The 23710-nt window shown below is 34.6% G+C and overlaps 2 protein-coding genes across 3 annotated transcripts; one reads left to right on the top strand and one right to left on the bottom strand.

The window, feature by feature from the left end:
* Nucleotides 1–771: 771 nt before the first annotated feature.
* LOC123310074 (neuropeptides capa receptor-like) lies at nt 772–23458 on the top strand. Of its 2 annotated transcripts, none has more exons than XM_044893445.1 (6): nt 772–907; nt 15176–15443; nt 16071–16161; nt 17528–17753; nt 21354–21582; nt 22672–23458. In XM_044893445.1, exons 2-6 carry the CDS (start codon nt 15176–15178, stop codon nt 23103–23105), a joined length of 1248 nt encoding a protein of 415 aa, XP_044749380.1. In that variant the 5' UTR covers nt 772–907; the 3' UTR covers nt 23106–23458. The 2 variants fall into 2 exon arrangements, with proteins under 2 accessions (XP_044749380.1, XP_044749381.1); XM_044893446.1 differs by having other exon boundaries at nt 780–907; nt 15165–15443.
* On the bottom strand, nt 6240–11047 carry LOC123310075 (radial spoke head protein 3 homolog). The gene is made up of 5 exons (XM_044893447.1): nt 10432–11047; nt 8229–8473; nt 7840–8169; nt 7168–7381; nt 6240–6575 (listed from the first exon to the last, which is right to left on the bottom strand). Exons 1-5 carry the CDS (start codon nt 10655–10657, stop codon nt 6367–6369), a joined length of 1224 nt encoding a protein of 407 aa, XP_044749382.1. The 5' UTR covers nt 10658–11047; the 3' UTR covers nt 6240–6366.
* Nucleotides 23459–23710: the final 252 nt, after the last annotated feature.

Here is a 23710-nt window from a genome sequence, read left to right as displayed (position 1 = left end):
ACATCTTTTGCTATTTAAGACCCTTGTGTGGGATCGGCGATTAAAGGGATGGTACGAATTGGTAATTAAAGGATGCCCCTTTCCTAGTAAAAATTGACCTTTCTCAGCTTTTACTGGTTGAACTACTACTATGGGGTAGTTCCGATATTGCCAAGTACTGCCTGTACTTCGAGAGACGATGACTATTGGCCAGTTCCGGTTCGATTGTAATTCGAATGCTGCCACCAGAAATATCGGAACTCGTCTCATATTTCTTTCACATAAAAACCCCGAAATCTTTTTGAACTACGGATATTGAAATTCGGCAATTATGCCATGATATAAATGTAGATATAGTAGATATATCGTTTTTACAAAAGTTAATGAGAGACCCTGTATATTGTACGATAGCACTGAAGGTTTCTTTTATACTAATTCGGCCAGAGACAGGTTGTCTCTGAATTCGGGATATCTATTTTTGCGGTAGGTGTTCTGAGAGAACAGAATCAGGACAACCAATCTGTTACAAGAAAAATGTAGATTTTGAACGCTACGATATATCATTTTTCGATTGAAAGATTAAAAGAAAAATTAATTTCCGAAAAAGAAATGAAATTGGTGACTTTCTCATCGTCATTGATGTATATTTATATTCCATAGTTTCATAAAGTTCAAATTGCGAAAAAATGAATGAGCATCATCAATGCCTGTTCAGATTTGGGAACAAGATGCGAAAGGTATGATTTTGCGTGCTCGCGTTATCATATCAGGGTACATACAGCTTTCCTAACAGCTCAGTGAACGCTCGTTCCTTTTCAAGAGATGTTCTGAATTTCCCTCCGACTTAACTGACCGGAAAAACTCGCGGAAAAGTTCTCAAATATGTGATGATGACAATAGAACACTGATTTTTTCAGCGGAGAGAAAAGTGAGTTTAGATGTACTGACACACAATTTCGAAACATTTGGTGGAAAAATCTCGAGATACTTCTTAAATAACGAAGCACCCTTTATGGAATAACAACTCTTATACAAGTTTCAATAATTTTTTCGTGAATTATGTTGAACATTCTGGAATGTGAAGAGCAACAGGGTGAAGAGTCAATTTTTTCATCGCATCAATGATCAATCTTCAAAATTCTTGAGTAGAAGAAATACATCAATTGGGTTCAATATTCGGATGAAGAACTTTCAGTTTAATGATGAATAATTAATAATATATTGATAATAATTAATGAGGAAAATTGCAGGAAGTTTTCAAATTGTGTTTGATGATTCAAATATTTTTGCTTAAATGTCAGATTGGAATTCTTTTATGAGACCACTTGTGAGATTTCTAAACATGTGGCGTATTGTAGACGATTCATTTTTGTCATTCCACGTTATTCCCTTGACTTGATGAAGAAATAAGAAATATACACATTTTAACATAAATTATTTAGGAGCTTCAAATGAAGTGATTTTTTTCCCACTGCACTTCCCCTTATTACATCACACTACTGCCTCTTCTGCTTCAACAATTAGACTGAAAATGTTTCCATAAATTCATATTGTAATTATTATCAATTGTGCGACAATTCTTGAGGAACGATTTTCAAAAAAAAATACCTGAATACCTAAAAAAAAATTTCTATTTAACACCTTGTTAGCTTTTTGCTCAACATGCTGAAGACAAATTTTGTACATATTGACGCATATTTGAGACCATCATAAAATGGAAATTTGGGTAATAGGCTTTCAGCAATGTGATTTTGATTTGAAAGTGTGTGTGTTTTCCTGAGTTCTACAAAAATGGGTGGAATTCAGAAAACCAATTTCAGCCTGCATCTTCTATAATGTTCGGTAAACCTTGTAAAATAATCGAACTGGTGATAGACCAGATCATTTCAGTTCGTTTGAATACCTAAAAAGAAAACAGAACATTTACGAGAACAATTCAATCTGAATGTTGAATCGAAGATTAAATCCTTGAAATTTAGACATTATCTTGTTGATTCTGTGTTCTTCATGAGCGATAAAGTGTTAACCACATTTTCATCTATTTGATGATTCATTTCACAATCAGATCCATAAATTGATAAGAAAATGCGGGGTCTTCATATATAAATTATTGTAACACGTAAGTGGGCGTCAATTTTGAAATTATATGATATTTACTCGAAGTCTTCATTAGCCCAAGACTAGTGAAGAAAAATTCAAAGTCAATCGCCATCTTACAATCCTCCGAAAACGCGTATATCAAATAGAGAAATATTCACCTTAATCCATGAGTAGGATTAGTATCTACCTATAGGAAAAACTATTACTAAACCTAGCGAACAGAGAACAGTTTCACCATTGATTTTGTACAGGGTGGCCAGAATTGGTGATACCTGAATTACAACTTTTTCAACCCAACGAGATAGAGGAAAACGCATGCCACATTACGGTCGTCTTTTTTCGAGAAACTAATGCCATCAGCTGCATTATTTCATCTTCATTTGTTTTCGAGTTATAGGCCAAAATTAAAATTTCAACTTTGGTCATTATCTCCGTTTCTGTTTGAGCTAGGATGTTGAAATGAAAACTTTATACAGACACTTTTTTCATGACATTCCAGTGGCGTACTATGATTTTTTCCAACAGGTATATTTGCTGAGCTATAACATGAAGATGTATTTTTTCTTATGAAAACAGTAAATTAAAATGTCTTAGAAAGACTGAGAGCGATGTATGATATATTTCTGAAACGGAAAAAAAATTTCAATTCTTTAAGTCATTTTAAGCTGTTTTCATAAGAAAAAATATAACTTTATATTATAGCTCAAGCTCAGCAAATAAACCTGTAGGAGAAAATCATAGTACGCCACTGGATTGCTATCAAAAAAAGTGTCTTTACAATGTCTTCATTTCAAAATCCTAGCACAAACAGAAACGAAGATAATGATCAAAGTTGAAACCGCCCAAATTTAAATTTGGGCTTCTAACTCAAAAACAAAAGAAGATAGAGGAATGCAGTTGATGGTATTATTAGTTTCTCAAAAGAAGACGACATGAATGGTACATTCAGTTTCCTGTATCTCGTTGGGTTAAAAAGTTGTAGTTCAGGTATCACCAATTTTGCCCACCCTGTACAACTGGGTAGGCAGTATTTATCTGCAATAAATTGTTTTCACCTTACACGGTAAACTGAACTGTTTTTACAGGTATTCTTTTTGTGTTCTCAAATATGTCATCAGTTTTTCACTTCGCAGTCTGTTTTGGTTTCAATTAATATTTTTCTTAAGCTTCACACTGTTATTATCGATAGTTTGCCTGGCCCTTCTTCACCAATATAAATTACAAACAAAAAATTTAAATATTTTTCATCGTAGCGTCAATTAAGTAAATATTTATGAATAATAGAAGTCGCTTTCATTACATTAAATTGCTGGAAATTGGGTATTATTCAGGTGAACATGCTGAGACATGAAATGTCCCAGGAAAACTTTTTAATTTCACCTAATCCTCAGAGTTTGATTAATTGCCGCTGAAGTCCACTCAAGAAATATATTTTATTACTTGATAAAGTGGCCATTAATTTAAGTGCTCAGAAAAATACGACCATAATTGTTCCATAGCTGAATCCATGAGTAGCTAGTGAGAATGAAGTGGCAATCATACCTAAGAGGTAATTTTGAAACAACCTGAAATATAGTCATTCTGAGAGAACATGTTGAGTTCGAAAGTATATACCCTGCAGGGTTCAATCAGTTGTATTATTGATTTAATTTTCCTGGGTATAAACAACTCTTCTTATCCTCTGGTTCTCACTAATGGTCCTTTAAAAGTCGACTTACCTGCAATAAGAATGGATAGATTTGAAACGGAACAGAGATGGATGGTGAAATACAAACCAAATATGAATATAATCTATGTAAACAACAGTATATTCCTAGATGAGTTTCTGAACAAATTCTTCGTTAGCCGATTCATGACATCACGTACAAGATTCTTATTTTACGGCAATATATCTTCAGATAGCACATCAATCGTACAAAAGTTCTACGTGAACGATGCTATATTTGTTGATTTGAAAAAAGAGAAGATCTTCACTTATTATCCTTTGAGGTATAAGAATATCAGGAAGATTGATAAGCGTTTGGTTAAGATTGGAACTTGTGGCAACTTAAAAAGAATGCCAAGTCGGATAACTCAGAACTACTCCGACTACAAAGGATGGACTTTAAAATTTCAAAATGTTTACTGCAAAACCGAATCTTTAGGATTAGACATACTGATGATGATCCTCGATCATTGGCGAGTGAAATATGATGTGATATGTAAGGGTGGAAGTATAGTATACAAACGTGTCATGGAAAATCATGACTTAGATATTTTAGTAGATAATTCTAATGCCTTGGATGCCTTGTATAGCACCTTTTCAGTTCCCTTTCATTTCGATACAATTTCAATTTATTTTCTAGGGGTAAAGTCCTCATCATCATGGAACTACCTCCTTCTTATTTTCACGACCTCAGTATGGTTAATCATGGCAGTTACTCTTACAATTATTTCAATTTTTTGGGTATCTCTCGAATTCGCTCTTCGAAATCGATATTTTTCTGATGTTTTTACGAAAATATTCACGAATTTAATGGTATATTCCTATCTGAAAAATACTAAGTATTGCTCTGAGATAGTTTTCATAGTTTTCTTCTTCATATTCAACATCTTCACTGGAGCCATTTTTGAAGGAGCATTGTTCTATACAGGTACAACCCATAAGCTTTCAAATTCCACAGCTGTGTCGGAAGATCCTGATTATCGAACGATTGCATATCCTACAGAGCTACCGTATAATCAAAAACAGGTAATATCTACTGAGAAGAGAATTGATTGTGGCTATTTACCGAAGTGTATAAAAAATGCACTTTCTGAACGTTACATGGCTATAGTTTTCTTTGACCAGATGGATGGACGATTTCGACAATCACTAGAAAATGATACCGTGAAATTTTTCAAAGTGGATCCCCCTCTGAAAGATATACGTCTCGCTCTCTTTTTCGCCAAAGGACATCCCTTGGTGGACATTTACAATAAATATTTACAATTATTCAGGGAAAACGGTCTATTGTACCGTGTAATCGAAAGATACAGTTCGATACCATCAGATGAATCTGAAGAAATACATAAATCACATAAGTTGAAATTAACCCATTTGAAAGCTGCTTTTTTCTTCTTCGTCATGGGGATGTCGATGAGCCTCATTATATTCACCATTGAACACATAACGCTGTTCAAAATTCGCATGAGATTTGTCGCTTGAATGGATAGATCCATGTAAATACAGGGTGGGTTTTTGAAAACGAAATGGACGAGATAACAGACGAAATGAATTTTTTCAAGAAATCGTGGGACACGTCGATTATGAATTCTAGGGTAAAAGCTTTCAAGATCAGATTCACAACTATATCGCTTCAACCCTTAGTCTTACAACACTAACCCCTAAATTCGGAATTGGTAACATGGGGTAAGCAATACCTCATTCAAAAGTCCTTTCTATCCTGAGCTCAGCATATTCAATTGCATTTATTCCATTCGTTTTCGAAATATTCACATTTAAATTGTGTAAAATAGTGGTCATCCCGTTAAGCAGCCTGTGTGAATCAATCAATTTTTGAAATCTTCCCCTAATTCTTCTGAGACTCCGATGATAATTAGGCACTGATAACTACGATAAAATAGACTCTAATCACTTACTGACTTTTCTTCATGCAACTTTGGGGCGTTTACCATCAATACTTACTTGTTGACTTTCTTGGCAAATTGATTGCGCTTCATTTTAATAGACTTAAATATATGTCCATAAAGCAAACATATCCCAAGACTAGAATCCATTTGATTTGTTGTTAGCTTTATCTCTAGTTAGTTCCTAATCTTGGTAGTAATTTTCAGGAATGCTTCATGATTCTCTACTAACATGCATTATATGATATAACTTGTGAAAGTGTAAACACTGTTTATGTCACAGGCAATATAGATAATCTAGCTATTAGGTATAATATCCTGACGTTACGTAATAAGAGTTTGTTAAAAGTCTAACGTCCAGTTTCATAATCGAATTTAACGTCACTTTGAGCTTAAAGCTTCCTCTACTGTAATTTTAACGGCTGGTTTCATAATCAAACCTAAAGTCTACTAAAAATGACACTAAAGGAAGCTTTAAGCTTGAAGTGAAAACACCATCATTTTTGAAATTGTTGAAGCTGGACTTATGTATAAATATAAATGCTCTGATCACCTGTAAAGAAGATATATTGGTTGAAATAAATGAATCAATTTTCAAGATTTCATAAAATATATGTTTCGTCACAACAGGAATAAATAAGAAAAATATTGTTGATAGATATAGGTGTATAATCATGATTAATTCTCTTCCTTAGGTTCTTCTGAAATTCTCACTACAGATTCAGGAGCCTCATTCTTTGTTTTCTCGTCATAAATGAGTTTGCTCAATTCCTGAGTGTCATAAAAATCTGCCTGAGGAGCTTCATCTTTTGGCTCCTCTATGTCAAACATACTGTATATTGCGTTGTATATTTCTGCTTTGTTTTCGAGGATATCCCTGACAATATCTGAAAAGAAAGACAGAAATAGTTCTTTATATTCAAATGTGAATAAAAATTAGAAACATGATATTTTTATTATCGGGAAAATGAACACAAAGGTGAAACTATTACAGGAAATATTTCTGTGCGTCATATAAATCGAAAAAGATGAATGGGAAAAAATCTCTGATGTAGCCTGGAGAAAGACTAAGATTGAAATATTTTTCTGGGATAATAAATTTTCGTTTTGTCGAAGTGCAATATTTGATGATTTATTGTACGATTTATAGGGCTATTTCGATCGTTTCGGATCATTCTATTCAACGTTTCAGTAGTCTTCAAGAATTATGCCGTATTATTGCATAACTTATCTACTTGCAAGAAGTTAGACTATGTAGGATAAGCTCCCATTCCCATAAGAAAATAAAAAAATCGTTGTAACAAAGTCGATAAACGATTTTCACCACGTTATTTTCGCTAATCCTCTTTTATTAGTGACCATTATCCATGAAATTTCAATCTTAAATATTTTCCAATAAAATCCACCAATAGAAATACTGTGAACAGGATATTTATGGATTCCATAAACCTACAGAATGGGGTACTCAATAATGCTCACCTGATAAAATGTCTCGGCTGCTAACAATGTCTTCTAGTTCATTCGTTACTTCCTTCATGAGCCATGGCATGAAAGTATTATCAATGTCCTGTTTGATGTTGTCAAGAAGAACACCTTCCGACTCTAATCCCTCTAAAACTGAAGGAAGAAGATCTGCCAGATAACCTTGCATCAAAACCGAAGCTGCTATTCTTTCCTCCATCTCTTTCTGAACCTGTGAGATTTGGGTGAAAAACATTAGTAACACGATCATTTTGTTTCTTGTATAATTGAATGATTTATTATTCATATCACAAATAGTTAATAGCTCATTTATATTGATTTCATTTGCCAAGGTTTTCTCGACTCCTCATTAAATGTTAAAAGTTTAAATCATAGATTAAACACTGTCTATGGTTTCAATTATGAACGTTTGGTGGAGAGCTCGACAGGTATTTTATTGCTCTTTATAGATGACGTTCATTTTCGCTTGTATGAAAAAATAGAACATGCGTTGAAGTTTCTGTTTCAGGAGGTCTACTATGGGCATATTGAAATACACCTTAGTTTTAAGAATTAATTTGGCTAGTCAAAGAACTCGAAATTTGGCACCTAACGAGGTTCGATTTATCACCTATTGCTTCAGAAAAGGAATCCAATCTAAAGCTACCTAATATCGAAACGATTTCAAACCTTTATGCCTTCTTCATAATCCTTGATTCTCCTCTCTTTCTCTCTCTGTAACCTTCTCTCCTTCTCTATTAAACGTTGCGCTTCACAAGCCTCTGCTGCCCTGATCTCCAAGAACTTCCTCTGTTGTTCTTTGAGTGCCGCTAGTTCTTCTTCCTCCAGTACCTCGATGAGGGCTTGCTCCACAGTTTTTCCTACTAGAACCTCTAAAATAGGCTGCACCTCCATGTCGAAGTCGAAGAGATCTCCAGGATATATCTGAGTTTCTGCATCAATACCGGTTTTGGCAGGTACGTAGAATGGAGATACGGGTCTGTCCAGGAAAAGTTCAGTCTACAACAAGTAATATTAATTTTGAAGAACCTGAAGAGGACGCTTTCAATTCTCCACACCTGAGTGCACATTTCAGTGACAGGTGGAGTGATGAAAATTTCTTCTAAGAACTGATCTGTCTGAACGGGTTCGTGTTTGCGACCTTTTATGGCTGGGGGTGACCCTAAGCGTAGCTCAGCTGCCTTAACATTTTGTGTCCTGGCTTTCTTCCTGGCCATTGCTCTTCTTCTTGCAACAGCTGCTCGGGCAGCAGCAGATTCACCGTCACCAAGATGGGGAAGTGGGGGTTGGGCATAATTGCTTCCTAGAGTTTGATAGTAATTTAGGATTCACATTGCAATTATTGTTTTTGAGTCACTTATTGCATTAATGATAACTTTAGTCAACATAATTTACATGTCATCCGAAATAAACATTCAATATTCATTACAATAGTCAGTAAACTGTATTCGAAAAGAGAATTTCAATTAATTTAATTAAGAATCATTTCCTAGCTGAAATGAGTATTGGCACTACAATACATCTTATTGATCATATTTCCAAACAGGGTCTTAGATAAAGGGTTTCAATTTCTCCCTGAGCATGCTTTATATCACATACGAGGATGTATTGATATCTAGTTAGCCTAGATCAGTTCCATGCATAGAAAATATTGCGTTACCATAGCAACAAACAATAACTCATTAGAGTTCAAAGAAGGTCAAAAAAGTAAACCAGAGTAACGCAATAATTTAAAAGAAAGAAGATGTCCACCGAAATTGTAAAAATAGAATTGGACTATCTAACCATCATCAAAAGTACATGATTTTATCAGACCATCGAATGAGGCTAAAACGGATATCTGAAGCACTGAACATTTCATACGTACGCGTTCATCATATTGTTCACGTCAATTTGGACATGAGAAAAATTGCTGCAAAATGGATCCCCAAATGTTTGAATGTTGAAGAAAAGCGTGCAAGGGTACAAGCATCGCGTTCGATCTGTGCTCGATTTGAAAACGATGTAGACTTCTTAAACCGAATTGTTACTATGGATGAGACTTGGGTACATTTCTCCGATCCAGAAACAAAGCAACAATCGATGGAATGGCGACTCTCTGGTTCTCCAAGACCTAAGAAGTTTCGTATCCAAAAATCTGCTGGAAAAGTTCTTGCTTTTTGGGATTGCATGGAGTAATCATGATTGATTTTTTGGATAAGGGTAGAACAATAACCGGAGATTACTGTTCGACATTACTGACTACTCTACGAGAAAAAATTGAACAGAAAAGACGCGGAAAGCTATCCAAAGGTGTTTTGTTTTTGCAGGACAACAATCTCATGTTGCTATGCAAAAAAAATCGTGATTTAGGGTTCGAATTACTAGAAAACCGCCTTTATTCACCAGATTTGTCTCCATCTGACAATCATCTCTTTCCTCAACTGAAAAAAAGTTTAAAAGGTCGTAAATTTTCTTCCAACGAGGAGGTTATATAAGCTGTGGAGGTCTGGTTTGCAGAGCAAGGAGAAACCTTGCTTTCAGAATGAAATTGGTGTTAACTCTGCAATGCAGGTTTGATTATTCTTCCTTTAAAAGGGATTTAAAAAGATTAAAATCCTCCTAGAGAAACTTGGTTAATATTGAATCAACCCAAGACTAATCGTGGAGCATGATCTTATCCTAATAAGATATCGATTTTCTCTTGAGACATTTTTTACCTCATCCCCCTTCTCTACAGTCTGTGGAGGATGATGTAAATGAGGAGATTTACAATGTCCCAGAAGTGTTCTATGGCTCAAAGCGGGAGATCTAGGGGGTCAAGGCAATAAAAAGTCGACTTGATTTTCTTCAAAATAAGCCAAACATAATTCTGTTGGTCGCAAGTATTTGAACTTTGAACAAGATAAAAGGACGTTTGGTCGAGTTTGTGATGTGGCGAAATACCCCACTAGGCGCCTGCGCTCTAAATGTGAGTCGCAGCGAACATGTTAAACATATTACTTAATTATCACCACACTGGGCATTGGGCAGATGTAGATGTAGTTTTTGCTAATATTTTTAATCTCTTTCTTCTCATACTACATTATATAAGAAGTTTTTCATTCACTTTGTTTCGGCCAAGATCTTGACACCTGATTCATTGTTCGATAATAAAAGATAAGATTTTCAAATCTAACACACGGTTTTTTATCATTATATTTGTTTTGACTGAAAGCCATCTTGTGAAACTTCGACAAAGGTGAATGTTCATAAAGACTCTGCTAATGATTTACTTCTTACCTCTAACAACGCGTCTTTCGAACATAAGATTGGCATAAGGCAATGGAACATCTTGGCCAGCGATTAGTTTTCTGTTGGTGTACAAGGCCCTAGGAGAGCTTGAGAATGTGTAAACCTGGGGAGGTTCTTCCGTCTCAATTTCATCCTCTTCGTGTGTGAAAGCAATAATTGTTTTCCGACCTGCCTTTGGCTTTTTTATACTCAATTGTCTTGTGGAAATATCCATTTTTTATCCTTTTTTCTTGGTAAAATTTCAAAAATTGACAAAAATCATCGAAACAACAACATCACTCATAAATCGTTCGACTTCAACCTGTCACTTAATGTTGTTTTGAAGTCAAATATTCGAAAATAGAAGTTTATTGTCATCGTTTTCGCATAGGAGTGCAGCTACATGATTTGTGATTAGGTGCAAGTTTCTGATGAATTTCAGTCAGCTATTTTGACATAGCTTACTTTTTCGTTTTCCATTGTATTCTATCCAAATCCATACATCCATATTTTCGAGTGCTTCTTTCTTTTCATTTCTTGATAAACCTCATGAATACTTATGAAGCATTACCGTATCTCAAATATGAAGATTAATCCCGATTAACCCAAACATTCGCTGTATTTCTTCAGGTGATTGAAATATAAGCTTTACTGTTTATTCTGAAATTTCGTTGCTATCCTAACAGAGTTCGGTGCCATTGACAACGTTACCTACACAAAATTTCAAGTGGCTTCGGTGGCCTTGATGTTTGTGGAACCCTTGCAAACCGAATACGGAAATAGAATTCGTTGAATGTTTGACTTCAATATAGGGAAATTATTGTATGAGGCTCTCGAATGGTTTTGCCAGAAATATATTGGCTAAGAACTAGTTGTCGAGTGACTAACTTCTTGTAAATAATATTTTCCGCATGATGAACATTCAAACAATTCAATCATGCAAACAAACAGGATAAGGTCTCTTCTGATCAACAGAGAATTCGTGCAATATACACAAGAAATTGATGTAGAAAACATGTACGCTGAACTACGTAGGTATATTGAATATCTACCGTTTATCACATTCTGGCACATTCAGGGAAACAAAATTTTATTACCTAATACGTCTCATTTTCTTCACTAACTGTTCAAAAAGATCAATGGTGCGACTCCCAAGATAAGGGGTAATTTTTCTCTAATAACGAAAAACATTACCGAATGTGATTTCAGAAAAACAATCTTTCACATGATTAACTTCGCTAGATTTTCATTTCATATTGTGTAAACTAGCTTATAGATACTAGATCACAATTGTTCACGATCTAAAATTTTATCACGTTTAGAAATCATTGGTCATAATTTTTTTTTAGTGAGTATCAGAATTATGTGGGTGAAGGGTTCGTATACTTTCCACAACCGGTGTTACGAAGTTGGGACAGTTGGGTGAATTTGAAATGTAACATTTTGTATGGGGTCTTCTGAACTCTTGAATATTCACCAGGTTCCAACCTCCCCTTCATGTTTGAGTTGGTTTGTTGGGTAAAAATTGAAAAACTTTCTCTCTTCATCCCTACTGGAAATATATGTCGATTTCGATTAGCCTTTCGCAGGTGTTATATTCATTGATTTCGATGAACAATACTGACAAACTTACTCCCGGTTTCACAAAGCTTGATTGGGGAATCAACGCTTGATTTACAGATAAACCTCAATTTGATTTCCATCGATGATTTAGTCATGCGCATTCAGAATATCATTCCAGTATTAAATTATGATCTGAATACATACATTCAATGATTCTATATTGCTACTTCTTCAATATATTCAGAAATGAAAAGGTTTCAGATTTCGTTTTAGAAATCGAGTGACTGTCAAATCGTTGATCGCGCAATCAAAGTTTTGTGAAACCCGCTGTTATAGATCTACCCGAGATATTACATACGAATATATTCATCCCCTGGGGACAAACTATACTTCGCATCACTCGGGGAAAAAACCTAATTTCAATTTTTCGTTCACGAATCGTGATAATTAACCAAACTGTATTTTCATATTTCCTAGAATAGATTCACTATAAATAAGGAATATTAGACTGAAGTCTTATCGAGTCCTTGCACTTTGAAATATTACATGCATTTGATTTTCAGTCGCGATATTTCCTACACGTAATATATGTCAGAAATTTAGTACAGTTTATTGATTTTTAATTATCAAAAGTAACGTTATGGAATATGGCCAAAAAATATGGCTGCCTATGATTCCTCTCACGTGTAAAAACTCCCTTTAATTGCTTGCCACTAACCCAATAACGTCTCTAGATAATCAAGGCTGATTATCATCAAAGTGGACCTATGATTTATTCATGTAGGGAATGCAGGTATCAAATTTCGAATTCCGTCTGGAAACTGGAGATGTGAGATGGATAGACTGTGTCTCCAGTCTCCAGTGTAGGCGCATTCCTCAAGCGTAGGAGCATTCAATTGTTCGAGGAATGATGCAGAAAGTTCAAATATCTTTGAGGCTTCTCTGATGTACTCTTTCTCTCATTATTTGAATAGTACACGTGCATTCTGTTTATGAAGTTTTACTTTCAAACTAAGTAATGAGTTGCCATTGCTGAAATGCTGGGCTATACTGAAATTGTTGAATGTTAGCTAATTCTAGAATTGAAGAGAATATTTTTTTACACAAATCAATCTCATACACACACGTTTTATAAATTCAAAAATAGATAAACGAGAATACAAAATGGACATTACTGGGAACAATAAATTAGTACACGTTCTTTCCATGGTTCGTTTAAAATTTTCAGAAATATCGGGTTCATTCAACAATCTAAGAATTCTCCTCAGTTACACATTCCTACTATTTTGTAGATGAATCAAATTAAGACCATAAAAATATTTTCTCGCAAATCCTGTTGAAAAAAGTATGAAGTGGTGAAAAAAATTTTTCTTGGGCGGCCCATGCTTAGATAGAGTCCTCTATAGATGGCGCCTGAAAATCAGTTTCAAATATTTTTCTTAGAACCCAGAAAACTGACAGAAATTGTATTGTACCATTGAAAAATTAACTCTTGATAGGTCGATTCATCTTGAACAAATAAGATCTCTTGTAATTTCTTGCTAAAAGTAACGGTTTTTGAGAAAAAAAATCAGCAGGTACGTATAGCATAAATATAGGGCTTTAATTATCTCCGAACATAAAATCACCCAGTAGGCTGATATCATGCTTTTTAGTTGCCATCTTTATGCTGCTGGATCTAAGCAGGGACGCTAAAAATAAAATTATATGAAAGACTTTTTTTGACAAACAATCGCTCCTTGATTTTTCACAACCATTCATTTGCACCCTCAGATTGAAAGTAATGTAATCTTTTTTTGTTTAATTATGGATGTTAATCGAATGACTTTTCACTTTTTTTATACTATAATTCGATATTTTGTATTTCAGAAATTATATTAGGTATGACAGATTTCTATATTTTCGTAATCTTATGTAATATTTTACTGCAATGTCACTATATGAAAGAGAAATTTCTACAGAACTCGATTGATATTGCATTTCTCTACCGAACGTCGTTGCTGATATTGGAATCCACGTTAATGTGTCTGAAAATTAATACCTGAAAATGGAATTCTCTCGTAGAAAAGGAATGACTGACAGGTTAATGAAGGGCTGCAAAAAAGTTTTCGTTTCGAATCAAAGAATTGCGAGTGTTCGACATGTGTCGTTCACTTGGAAAAGCAACCCTGAATAAACCAAATTTCGTTAAATATAACATATCAAAGCCCGCGGCGCAAGAAAGTTCCTCCTAAACTAACAAAACTTGCTTTAATATAGTATAAGAACATGAAATCGAATAAAAATCTTTTTCTGTTTGTTTTCGATTTCTTTATCCATATACAGGCTGGTTCACAATGAACTCCCGTATTTGCGAGGCTTAGGTTAGGTTAGGTTAGTTTCTTAATAAACTTGATTTGCTCCTGTGATTTCATTTTTAATTGATTTTGTTTCAGAGATTGGGAGTGAAAACCCTAAAAATATTATTAAGAAATGCAGAATCCTCCCAGAATAAATTTTAATCGATATCTAGGTTAGGTTAGGTTAGGCTTAGGTAGAAGATAGAAGATAGAAGAGCTATAGACTACGATGTCCAAGAGACAAAAAGATGGAATTTATTGCATTTTCTAAGGTTATTTTCGAAAAATCGCAGTATCTTCCGGACTACATGTAGAGTGATTCCAACAACTGATCTAGACTTGAAAACCCCTTCGGGAATTCAATAAAAAAATCATGCATTTATCTGGAACCGCTTTTAAATTATAATCTCTAGTTAAAACCATCATAACCCTGAAATTTGTCGTCGTAAAGTATTTACCTCAAAGAGGTACACTTTACACAGATAGTTGGGATAAGTATTTCAAAAACAGAATTTCATGATATGGAAATCATTGGGTATTCCCATTTGAAACAGCAGTATCACCCTAGTGTTTCACCATTTTCGGTCAAAAATAAAAGTCAATTCTGCCAAAGTTTAAATCATTCTCCTAGCCCAAAACTTCTAAGAGTTATCGACCGATCATGAGTTGACTCACCCTATAGATTGATTAGATTGAATCGATTAGATAGAAGTTTCTCAACGCCTCTCGCTCGTATTCAAAATCGAAAAGATTTCCTTCCCTCTGATAGAGAGGTTAAGTTTGTTGGGCAGCCAATATTTTCCTAAATAAGAGAATGATATATACATATGTTCATAACAGATTTTTTGCAGATGGGCCTACTCAATGATACCTCTGAAGTCAATCCCTGGCTGAATGAAACGAATCTGTGGTTATTCATTGAAGAAGAAAGAGGAAGTCAGCAACAACCCTTGAACACAGCTGTCCCTCTGACAGTGATCAATGGCCTTATATTCATAACAGGAATCACCGGAAATGTGGGTGTTTGCATCGTCATACGTAAAAATTCGATGTTGCATACAGCCACTCATTACTTTTTGTTCAATTTGGCTGTGGCTGACCTAATATTGCTGATTTTTGGTAAGTAATATACTCAATATCGTGTTTCAGCATCCCTTTACTGTCCTATCTTAGGTTCAGATCGATTCAGTTCGTTGTCGAAAAACCTGTATGAAATGTATTCTGTATAAGCAGTCAACTCGTGACCTTGGTTTCGGACTTATTGAACTATCATCAGTACAGCGATGTGACAATGATCTCGTCAAACGTAAAATTTAATTTGGAATGTGCACCAATCGCGTATGAGATCTACAATTCGAATCTATGATTGTGATAATTTTTAGCTTTGTTTAGATTGAATTTTCATCATTTCTCTTCGAAAGACAATATATGGGAAGAATTATTAATATCAGGAGACGAAATCAATGAAATATTGAAATATTTTGCTTGGAGCTGAATTTTCATAACATTCAAAGGTTTAAATGAATTCATTAATTATTATCATTATCAAGTCGTTAATTCCAATACATAAATATATTGAAATGCATTCAAGAAACACATATCTGAATCTGGTAATATTAAGACTTTATCAGGTGAAAAAAATTAGCTATCTTAAGAATGCTGCTGATGAGCAACATCTTTTCATCGCTTCCCATAGCACTAATGACCACTAATGAATGGGTGGGGATTAAAAAAACCATTTTTCAGGCCTTCCTAATGATGTAGCGCTGTATTGGCATCAATATCCTTGGATACTCGGAGTTTTCTTCTGCAAATTGAGGGGGCTTATATCGGAAATGTAAGTGTACAAAGACTTTTTCATGCTTTGATGATAACAGCTGGATTTTGCGTTTTGAATAATTATTGAGGATATGGATGTATCTGGTTTATTTCAAATAAACTGCATGATGACGAAAAGTGGTTTGAAGGTAAGGGTAGTAAATATATTCTTGGGAGTAGAAAATTTTATTTCAATCATTCTTTCACATAATATTTGTTACTTGATTTGGCAAAGTAACTATTCAATACAAGTACTTTCCAAGCTAATTAGTTTCAAAAGGAGGACATTTGCCTCATCAAAAAAGTTGAAGCATACATATACATACCTACTCTTACTTTCGAGAAAAAAACAGTATTGGAAGATTTCAATACATAATTAATGATGAGAAAAGTTTCAATGGAAAATAAAAAAGAGTTGATGATTTCACCCCTTTGTAGCTATGAGGGAAAAAACTAGTTCTAGGTGCATCCCAGTTTTCGCTGGTGAGAAGTCAAATGTGGGGTGACTATATTTTGTTCTAGTGCAGCTATGCAATTCAAAACTTATTCAATTTTGTTCTTGGGAAAGAAAAAGCGAATTGAAAAGTTCTCAATTTCGGAATCTAACCTTGACTTCAAGAATTTCATAACAGACCCTTTGCAGACGTTTAACAGCAGCTCAAACTCATAATTCACCAATTTATTAATTTCAGAACGGATCATTTCGAAACATTCCTTCGCACTCGTTTAGAGTGCAGTGATAACTGAAAGCGCTTATATTATTCGCTTTTCACTCGGAAAATTTTCACTTTCTCGTCGAGATGAAAATTAATTCCTTCTGTTCAGGATCGTGAGGGACCTAAATGAAAGGAAAATGAATAATATCCGAGATTTTTGCTGTAACAGAGTGAGTAACAGGGTTGCTGAAAACAATTTATGTGGAACATATTTTTTTTCGGTTCAGAGGGTGGTGTTGAAACAAGGGAAGAGGTGGTCCTATCATATCGAGTGGAGTCAATATTATGGTGAATGATTAACAGATACATATGTTGAAAATGCCGTTAAATGCTGTTTTCAACTATATTTTTCAACTTCCCCAGTCCATGTTACTCAAACACATTGAGATCAATATTTTGAAAGCTCATATGTCAGGTCTTTGGTGGTATAATTTCATGAGTAATAAAGCTTTTAATTTCATGCATATGATGATTTGGTCAGAAATATATAGCCCAAAGACCAAAACAATTAAGAATAAGATCAGCTGACTAGGATTCAGCACTTCCAAACCACGACCATTTTGATCTTTTCTCCTTAAACTGTGCTTAATCACTTCTCTGAAGATATTCTACTGAGTCCACAATTCTACTATAGTTTTTTACAAATTACATTATTGTTTTCTCTTCAAGGGCTTCCTACGTATCAGTTATGACCATAGTTGTATTTTCGACAGAAAGATACTTGGCAATATGTCATCCTCTTCAAATGCAGACCCTCGCAGGACTTCCAAGAGCTGTCAAAACCATTGTTTGCCTTTGGCTCATTGGCCTTCTTACAGCTCTCCCATTTTATTTCTTGATGGATGTGCACTACCTTACCTATCCGAAAAATTCTACCGACGCTATCGTTATAAAAGTAAGTTTGAGCATGTCTTCTTGTTATAATGATTTATTTGTCCATCTTGAAAATGCAAATAATAGTACTTAATTAGGTTAAACCACACTTCGATTATTATATCGAGTAGGTACTCTGATATTCTTTGAATCTTTTGGAACTGAAATTGACTCAATCAAATATGTTCAGCTGAAATCCCTAAATTTTCAAACTTTGTTTATAATAATAATATCTAATAATAAATCAACTTTATGTACCCCACAGAAATAATTCCAATTATAGGGTAAAATATACAGGTACATTTTTAAGAAAACAACAAAACTAGTAGAGATGGAACTGTATAAAAAAAATGAAAAATACCATAATTTTTCTTAAATAATAGGTATTCAACAAAATTGCAACTAAACAAACATATTCATTCTGAGTGCATTTGCACTTTTATACATGCGTAACACTGGTGCACGCACCAATAAGTTTGTACGAGGTGTTCGCAGAAGAAAAACAGGAGCAGACCTATAGAGGCCATCCTCGGAAGAGTATCATCCATCCTTGACAGCAAGTATGACCCATCAGCAGCCTTTGGGGCTTGGGCGAACCTAGCACACTCTGGGTATCCATGTCTTTCGGCCAACGATGGCATTCGCATATTGTGGAAAAGTTAGCTCCACGATCAGGGTATATACCGGTTTGCCGAAAAGAGACATGCTTGAAAAACCTTCTATGAATTCGCTCCAGAAGACTTAGATGACATTTATACATGGGAGACCGCCATTCTCCAACTTGCTGTTAACAAATGTGAAGTAAAGACTTCTCAATGCCTCCAGGTCGTCAAATTCCTTAGAGCATCTTAAGACAAAACCCAGCATTTTACAAGAGGAGGCACTGAGATCCTCGATTTGGAGTATGAAACTCAATTTAGCATCAAACAGAATGCCAATATCGCGTATTTGATTCACACGGATAAGGATATGGTCACCAATGAAGTAAAGGCCAACAAAGGGCTCCAATCTTCTTGTGAAAGACTTCTGAAAGCACTTTTCCAAATTCAACGTCCATTCCTCAAACACTAATCCCAAACAAATTGCAAACTTGACTGAAGCAGCCTTAAATCATTTACACTACGTTGTACAGCTTCAAATCATCAGTATACGTCAATGCCATGCACCACAGGCAATTCAACAGAGCGTTTATGAACACCACAAAAACTAATGGACCAAGATTAGACCCCTGCGAAACTCCATTTTCTAAGACATATCCAAAGGACCCAAAACCATTATAGGACAGATATTGAATTCAATCAATTCTCGTATTTGTTATTATAGGAATACTCATTATGCTCTTTACTTTCCAGAAATTTGTAGAGGATTATGAAAGACTAGTTTTAAGAGGTTAACCAAATTCATAAGTATTCGAGATAAAATTTGGTGAAAAAGGTTTAACCCCGATATGGGGTCATATCAAAAGAATGCCATTGGAGAATTAAGTGTCATGAGATATCAAACATAAAAGCGGTTAATTGATGTCCACCATTATCCAGAGTCTGCTACGAGCGATTTATGAAGTTTTGCTCTTATAAGCGCGCGGGGAATACTTACCTCAAAACTTCCAGTGATGCTGGGAATGTTTGAGATGTCGCCACATTCTACCCAATCCAGGCATTCCGAAAATAAATGAAGTTTTGTAGGGACTGAAGTTGTAAAATTCTGAATAATCCCCGTAAAGTTCAAAAGCGTTAAATTTCGATCTGTTCTTTTAAAAAACTTTATATGTATATGTATTTAGATAGGTATTTTCCTATGGTAGGTGGTAGGTTCTATAAGATTTGAAAATATGTTGATTTTTTTTTCATTGATTAATACCTTTGAGTATTCAACTCAATGTTACTCAATGTTAATAGGCAGGACTGGATTAGGTCATTTCTGTTTACATAACCTAATACCTGACTGTACAGGCTGGGCAAAATTGGTGATATCTGATACTTTTTCAACCCAAAGATAGAGAAAATGCATGGCACATTACGGTCGTCTTTTTTCGAGAAACTAATAATGCCGTCAACTGCATTCCTCTGTCTTCTTTTGTTTTTGAGTTATAGGTCAATATTAAAATGTCAACTTTGGTCATTACCTCCATTTCTGCTTGAGCTAGGATGTTGAAATGAAACATTATAAAGACACTTTTTTGATAGGAATCCAGTGGCGTACTATGATTTTTTCCAACAGGTGTATTGCTGAGCTACAACATAAAGATGTGTTTTTCTTATGAAAACAGTAGTTTGAAATGACTTCAAAATTGTACAGCTTAATTGACGTCAAAGTCAAACATATTCGTTTTGGAAAACAAACAAAATGAGAGCATCAAACTAACAGAATAAATTCGAAATGCAACTAAGTGAATAACTCAAACCTTTCATTATTTCGTATAATTATTCATCATACTGCAACCTGCTGAAAAGTGGAAAGATCTTACTTGTTGTATATAGGGGCATCAACAAAAGTTACATACCGTGTCATTACTGTACATAATACGAATACTTTAATTAATTATCATACGAAACTGAGTTCCCTCTAGTGGAGATAATGTAACTCGAAATTGAACTATGCAATTTCACATGCTTCAAATTTTTACTGAAGAGAGAGACAAGTAAAATGCAAAATTCCAGCTTTGCTAATTAATCCGCAAATTACACACTGTAATAAAACACCGGCCATCATAATAGTATAATGTTCATTCGCCATTCGCTCATTCCGCATCATAGAATCATGCTATCTATTTTCTTTTCTCTAATATAATATTTGAATTCAGATATAGGTACTCTAAGTATCTGTAAAGAAAATTTTCAAAGTTCAACAGGTTGTTAATTGTCACTCAAATACTCATACTTCTAATGGAGACAGAAAGGTGATAACTGAGAATACAGAGTGATTCACAGCGATGTTCTACTAGACGTTTATGGACAACACAATTTTGTTCTGAAAATTCAAATGTTTGGATTTTCGACAATGAACTTTCTCGTCTCGTCAAAATATTTTCAGAAACTTGCCGTTATACCATATTTCAAATGGTATATCTTCGCATCTTGAGATAGTTGATTTGCTGGAAGTTTTAACAGTATGCCATACCTTGGGTAAAAACTCAATGGTTCATAAGTTATTAGGATTCTTATGACAAACATGGTGAAAATGGGAAATCACTCTTTCTTTAATATCCAAAAACAGTGCCACTTCGCAACTTCATTTTGAAAAAGTTGTCCTCAGCAGAAGTATTCTAAGCAGGTACTCTATTCACATGCATATCAATCTCAACACTCTTGTGAAAAGATTAATCTACAAGTATAAATATTTGAACTTGTAATCATAAATAATGTTGATGTACATATTTGTTCTGTTTTCATTCTGATTTTGTTGGGGGGAGAAGGGATTCTTTAGCCGTCTAGCGCGGGTTATTGAATATCCTATATTACAATGAAGTCTGAAAACAATGTAGATACTTCACTATGTTATCTCATTTCAATTTCATCCTAGCTGTATCGAATAAAAGTCAAATGCTCAATCGGACAATCAATCTCTAAAATGCATAAAACTTCGTGAAAATTCTGTTCTGAAATTGCTTTTCCATTTTCAGGAATCTGCAGTATGCGGCATGAGGAATCAGCCAAAAAACTTCCCTCTCATAGAATTAAGTTTTGCGTTCTTCTTCATTCTGCCCCTCATAATAATTTTCATACAATACATCAAGATGTCGTCCAGCATTGCACAGAGTGAAAAACCTCTAGATGGAATGGGAGGCTCAGTCAATGAGGATAGACTTCGGAGGAGGGCCCAGTCCAACAAATCGATTGTTAGGATGTTACGTAAGTTAAATAATTACAAGAATTAATTCAGATGCATACCACCCGCCGATACGAATATCGACAGGAGTTACGATCTGAATGAGCTAGCCAATATGCCATCGTCAGGGCCACCAAATAGAGTACGCTACATCGAAGAAAAGCAGATGCTGACCATGGTTTCGATCTCGTTTGACCTCGTCAGAGCAACATAGCTTCTTCTTCGATGGAGTAACGTTTGGTATTGACGGACTCTTATTCTATACTGGCGGGTGGTATGCATCTGAATTTCTTATTATATTTCATTGCCTTCCTCCTAAGGCGTTATCACTTTCATTAAATTACAAGTTTCATTTTCATCGAGAACAAAATAAATTTCAAATTTCACTCTAGTGGTTTTATTGTTTTCACACCATTTTCAGATAATATAATATATTGTATATTAAATATAATTCGTCGATTATGTGCCTATTCCATCGGTTTTAAAGTTGTGTTACTCTGACTAGGTCAAGTAAGACCCAGAAAAAAATCATCAGCAATTGCTTTTGTTGCATGAAACGGTCTCTCCGTTGCTGCCCTAAATGTAGATGTGTTGAAGTTCCTCTTCTACCAAAGCTTTCAAGGGCAAGCGAAACTCGGAAATTTTAAGTTTAAAGTTGGAAATGCCGATTTTGAAGTTGGAATTGCAGAGTTTCAATTCGGAAATTCCGAGAAGAAGAAAAAATTTAAATAAAAATATTATCTATCCATTTGATAAATATATAAGTCTGTATTCTTCTCTATGCCTTTCCCTACTTTAATATATTTTCTATTAAATTCTATTATGTTCTATTGAATAGAATCTATTCCATTCCAGCTCTTCTATTCTATTTCTATTCGATTCGATTCTTTTCTATTCCAAATGTAAATGGAATTTTGAATATTTTCAGTATTTCAATAAACACTATTTGTCCCTTTTTGTTGCACATGGTTTCCACTTTCCTCAACAAATATTATAAAAACTTTTATTGGAATTTCCGTATCCCAAAGAATACAGACTATAATCACAGAATACATTGAAATAATTCATTTTTAATAGTAGGGAAACATATTTTCTAATCAATTCAACTTCAGTTGCAGTTGTCCTTGGCTTTTTCTGTTGTTGGGCACCATTTCATGCCCAGCGCCTTGTTATAATCCACGCCTCTGACTGGGAATACATTGATGAATTCAACGTTTGGATGTTTTTCGCTACCGGAATATTCTACTACTTCTCGTCCACCTTGAACCCTATTCTTTACAACGTGATGTCAAGGAAAATGAGGAAAGCCTTCAAATACACCTTCAGATCAATGTTTTCCAAGCAATCCGAGCAGCGAATATTAAGGAACTCAGACTTGTCGAGCACTACATTCCATGGCAGAAACTCCAGAAGTTTCAGGGAGGAAACCCAAGTTATTTTCGGAAATGGAAGACTGTCAGTTAAGAGGAAAAATAACATTGAGAATGACGTGAGGAACGGTAAAAGATACGACTTGATTCAGATGCAGAACGAAAGTATTGTATAAGAGCAATAAATGTAGAGCAATTCGATACAATCTCGCTTCAGACAGTCATATACATTTTCACTCCGGTGAAAAATCACCCAATATTTGAAAATGTCGAAGTTAGTACCGAACTGTGTTCTCGTGTCACTGGAATGAACTTACAGAAAAATAGTATTGTAAATACAGGTACAGTAGAAATTGATCTTTGTCGAAATATACATAAAATACATGTGATATTGACTAGTGTATATAAGATTCTTTTTTCATACTTCATGCTCAAAATAGTGGTGTAATAAGTTTGTGCTCTTTAAGCTCGAATATTTTTTGTACTGTTAAATGAATTCTTTTTGTAATTAAACTTTTGCTTAGAATAATTATAGTATAAATTTTTCTCATTCATACACCCTTCAAACCTGATGCTACATCTCAAAAAATAGTACCTATGTTATTCAACGAGCAACGTCTCGTTTGGTAACTCATCCAAGTGAATAATAGCCATAATATGCGAGCAGAATATTTCATCACCTTATCGATGAAAAAAGATTATTTCTAAAATATTTCAATATCTCTTATTTACTCACTAAGGCAACTTCGTTTATTTCAATATTGCTATATAACAATATGTT

Source organism: Coccinella septempunctata, chromosome 3 (assembly GCF_907165205.1).
Source record: "Coccinella septempunctata chromosome 3, icCocSept1.1, whole genome shotgun sequence".
Lineage (NCBI taxonomy): Eukaryota > Metazoa > Arthropoda > Insecta > Coleoptera > Coccinellidae > Coccinella > Coccinella septempunctata.
Note: the sequence above shows the minus strand (reverse complement) of the source record. Positions and strands in the feature narration are given on the sequence as shown.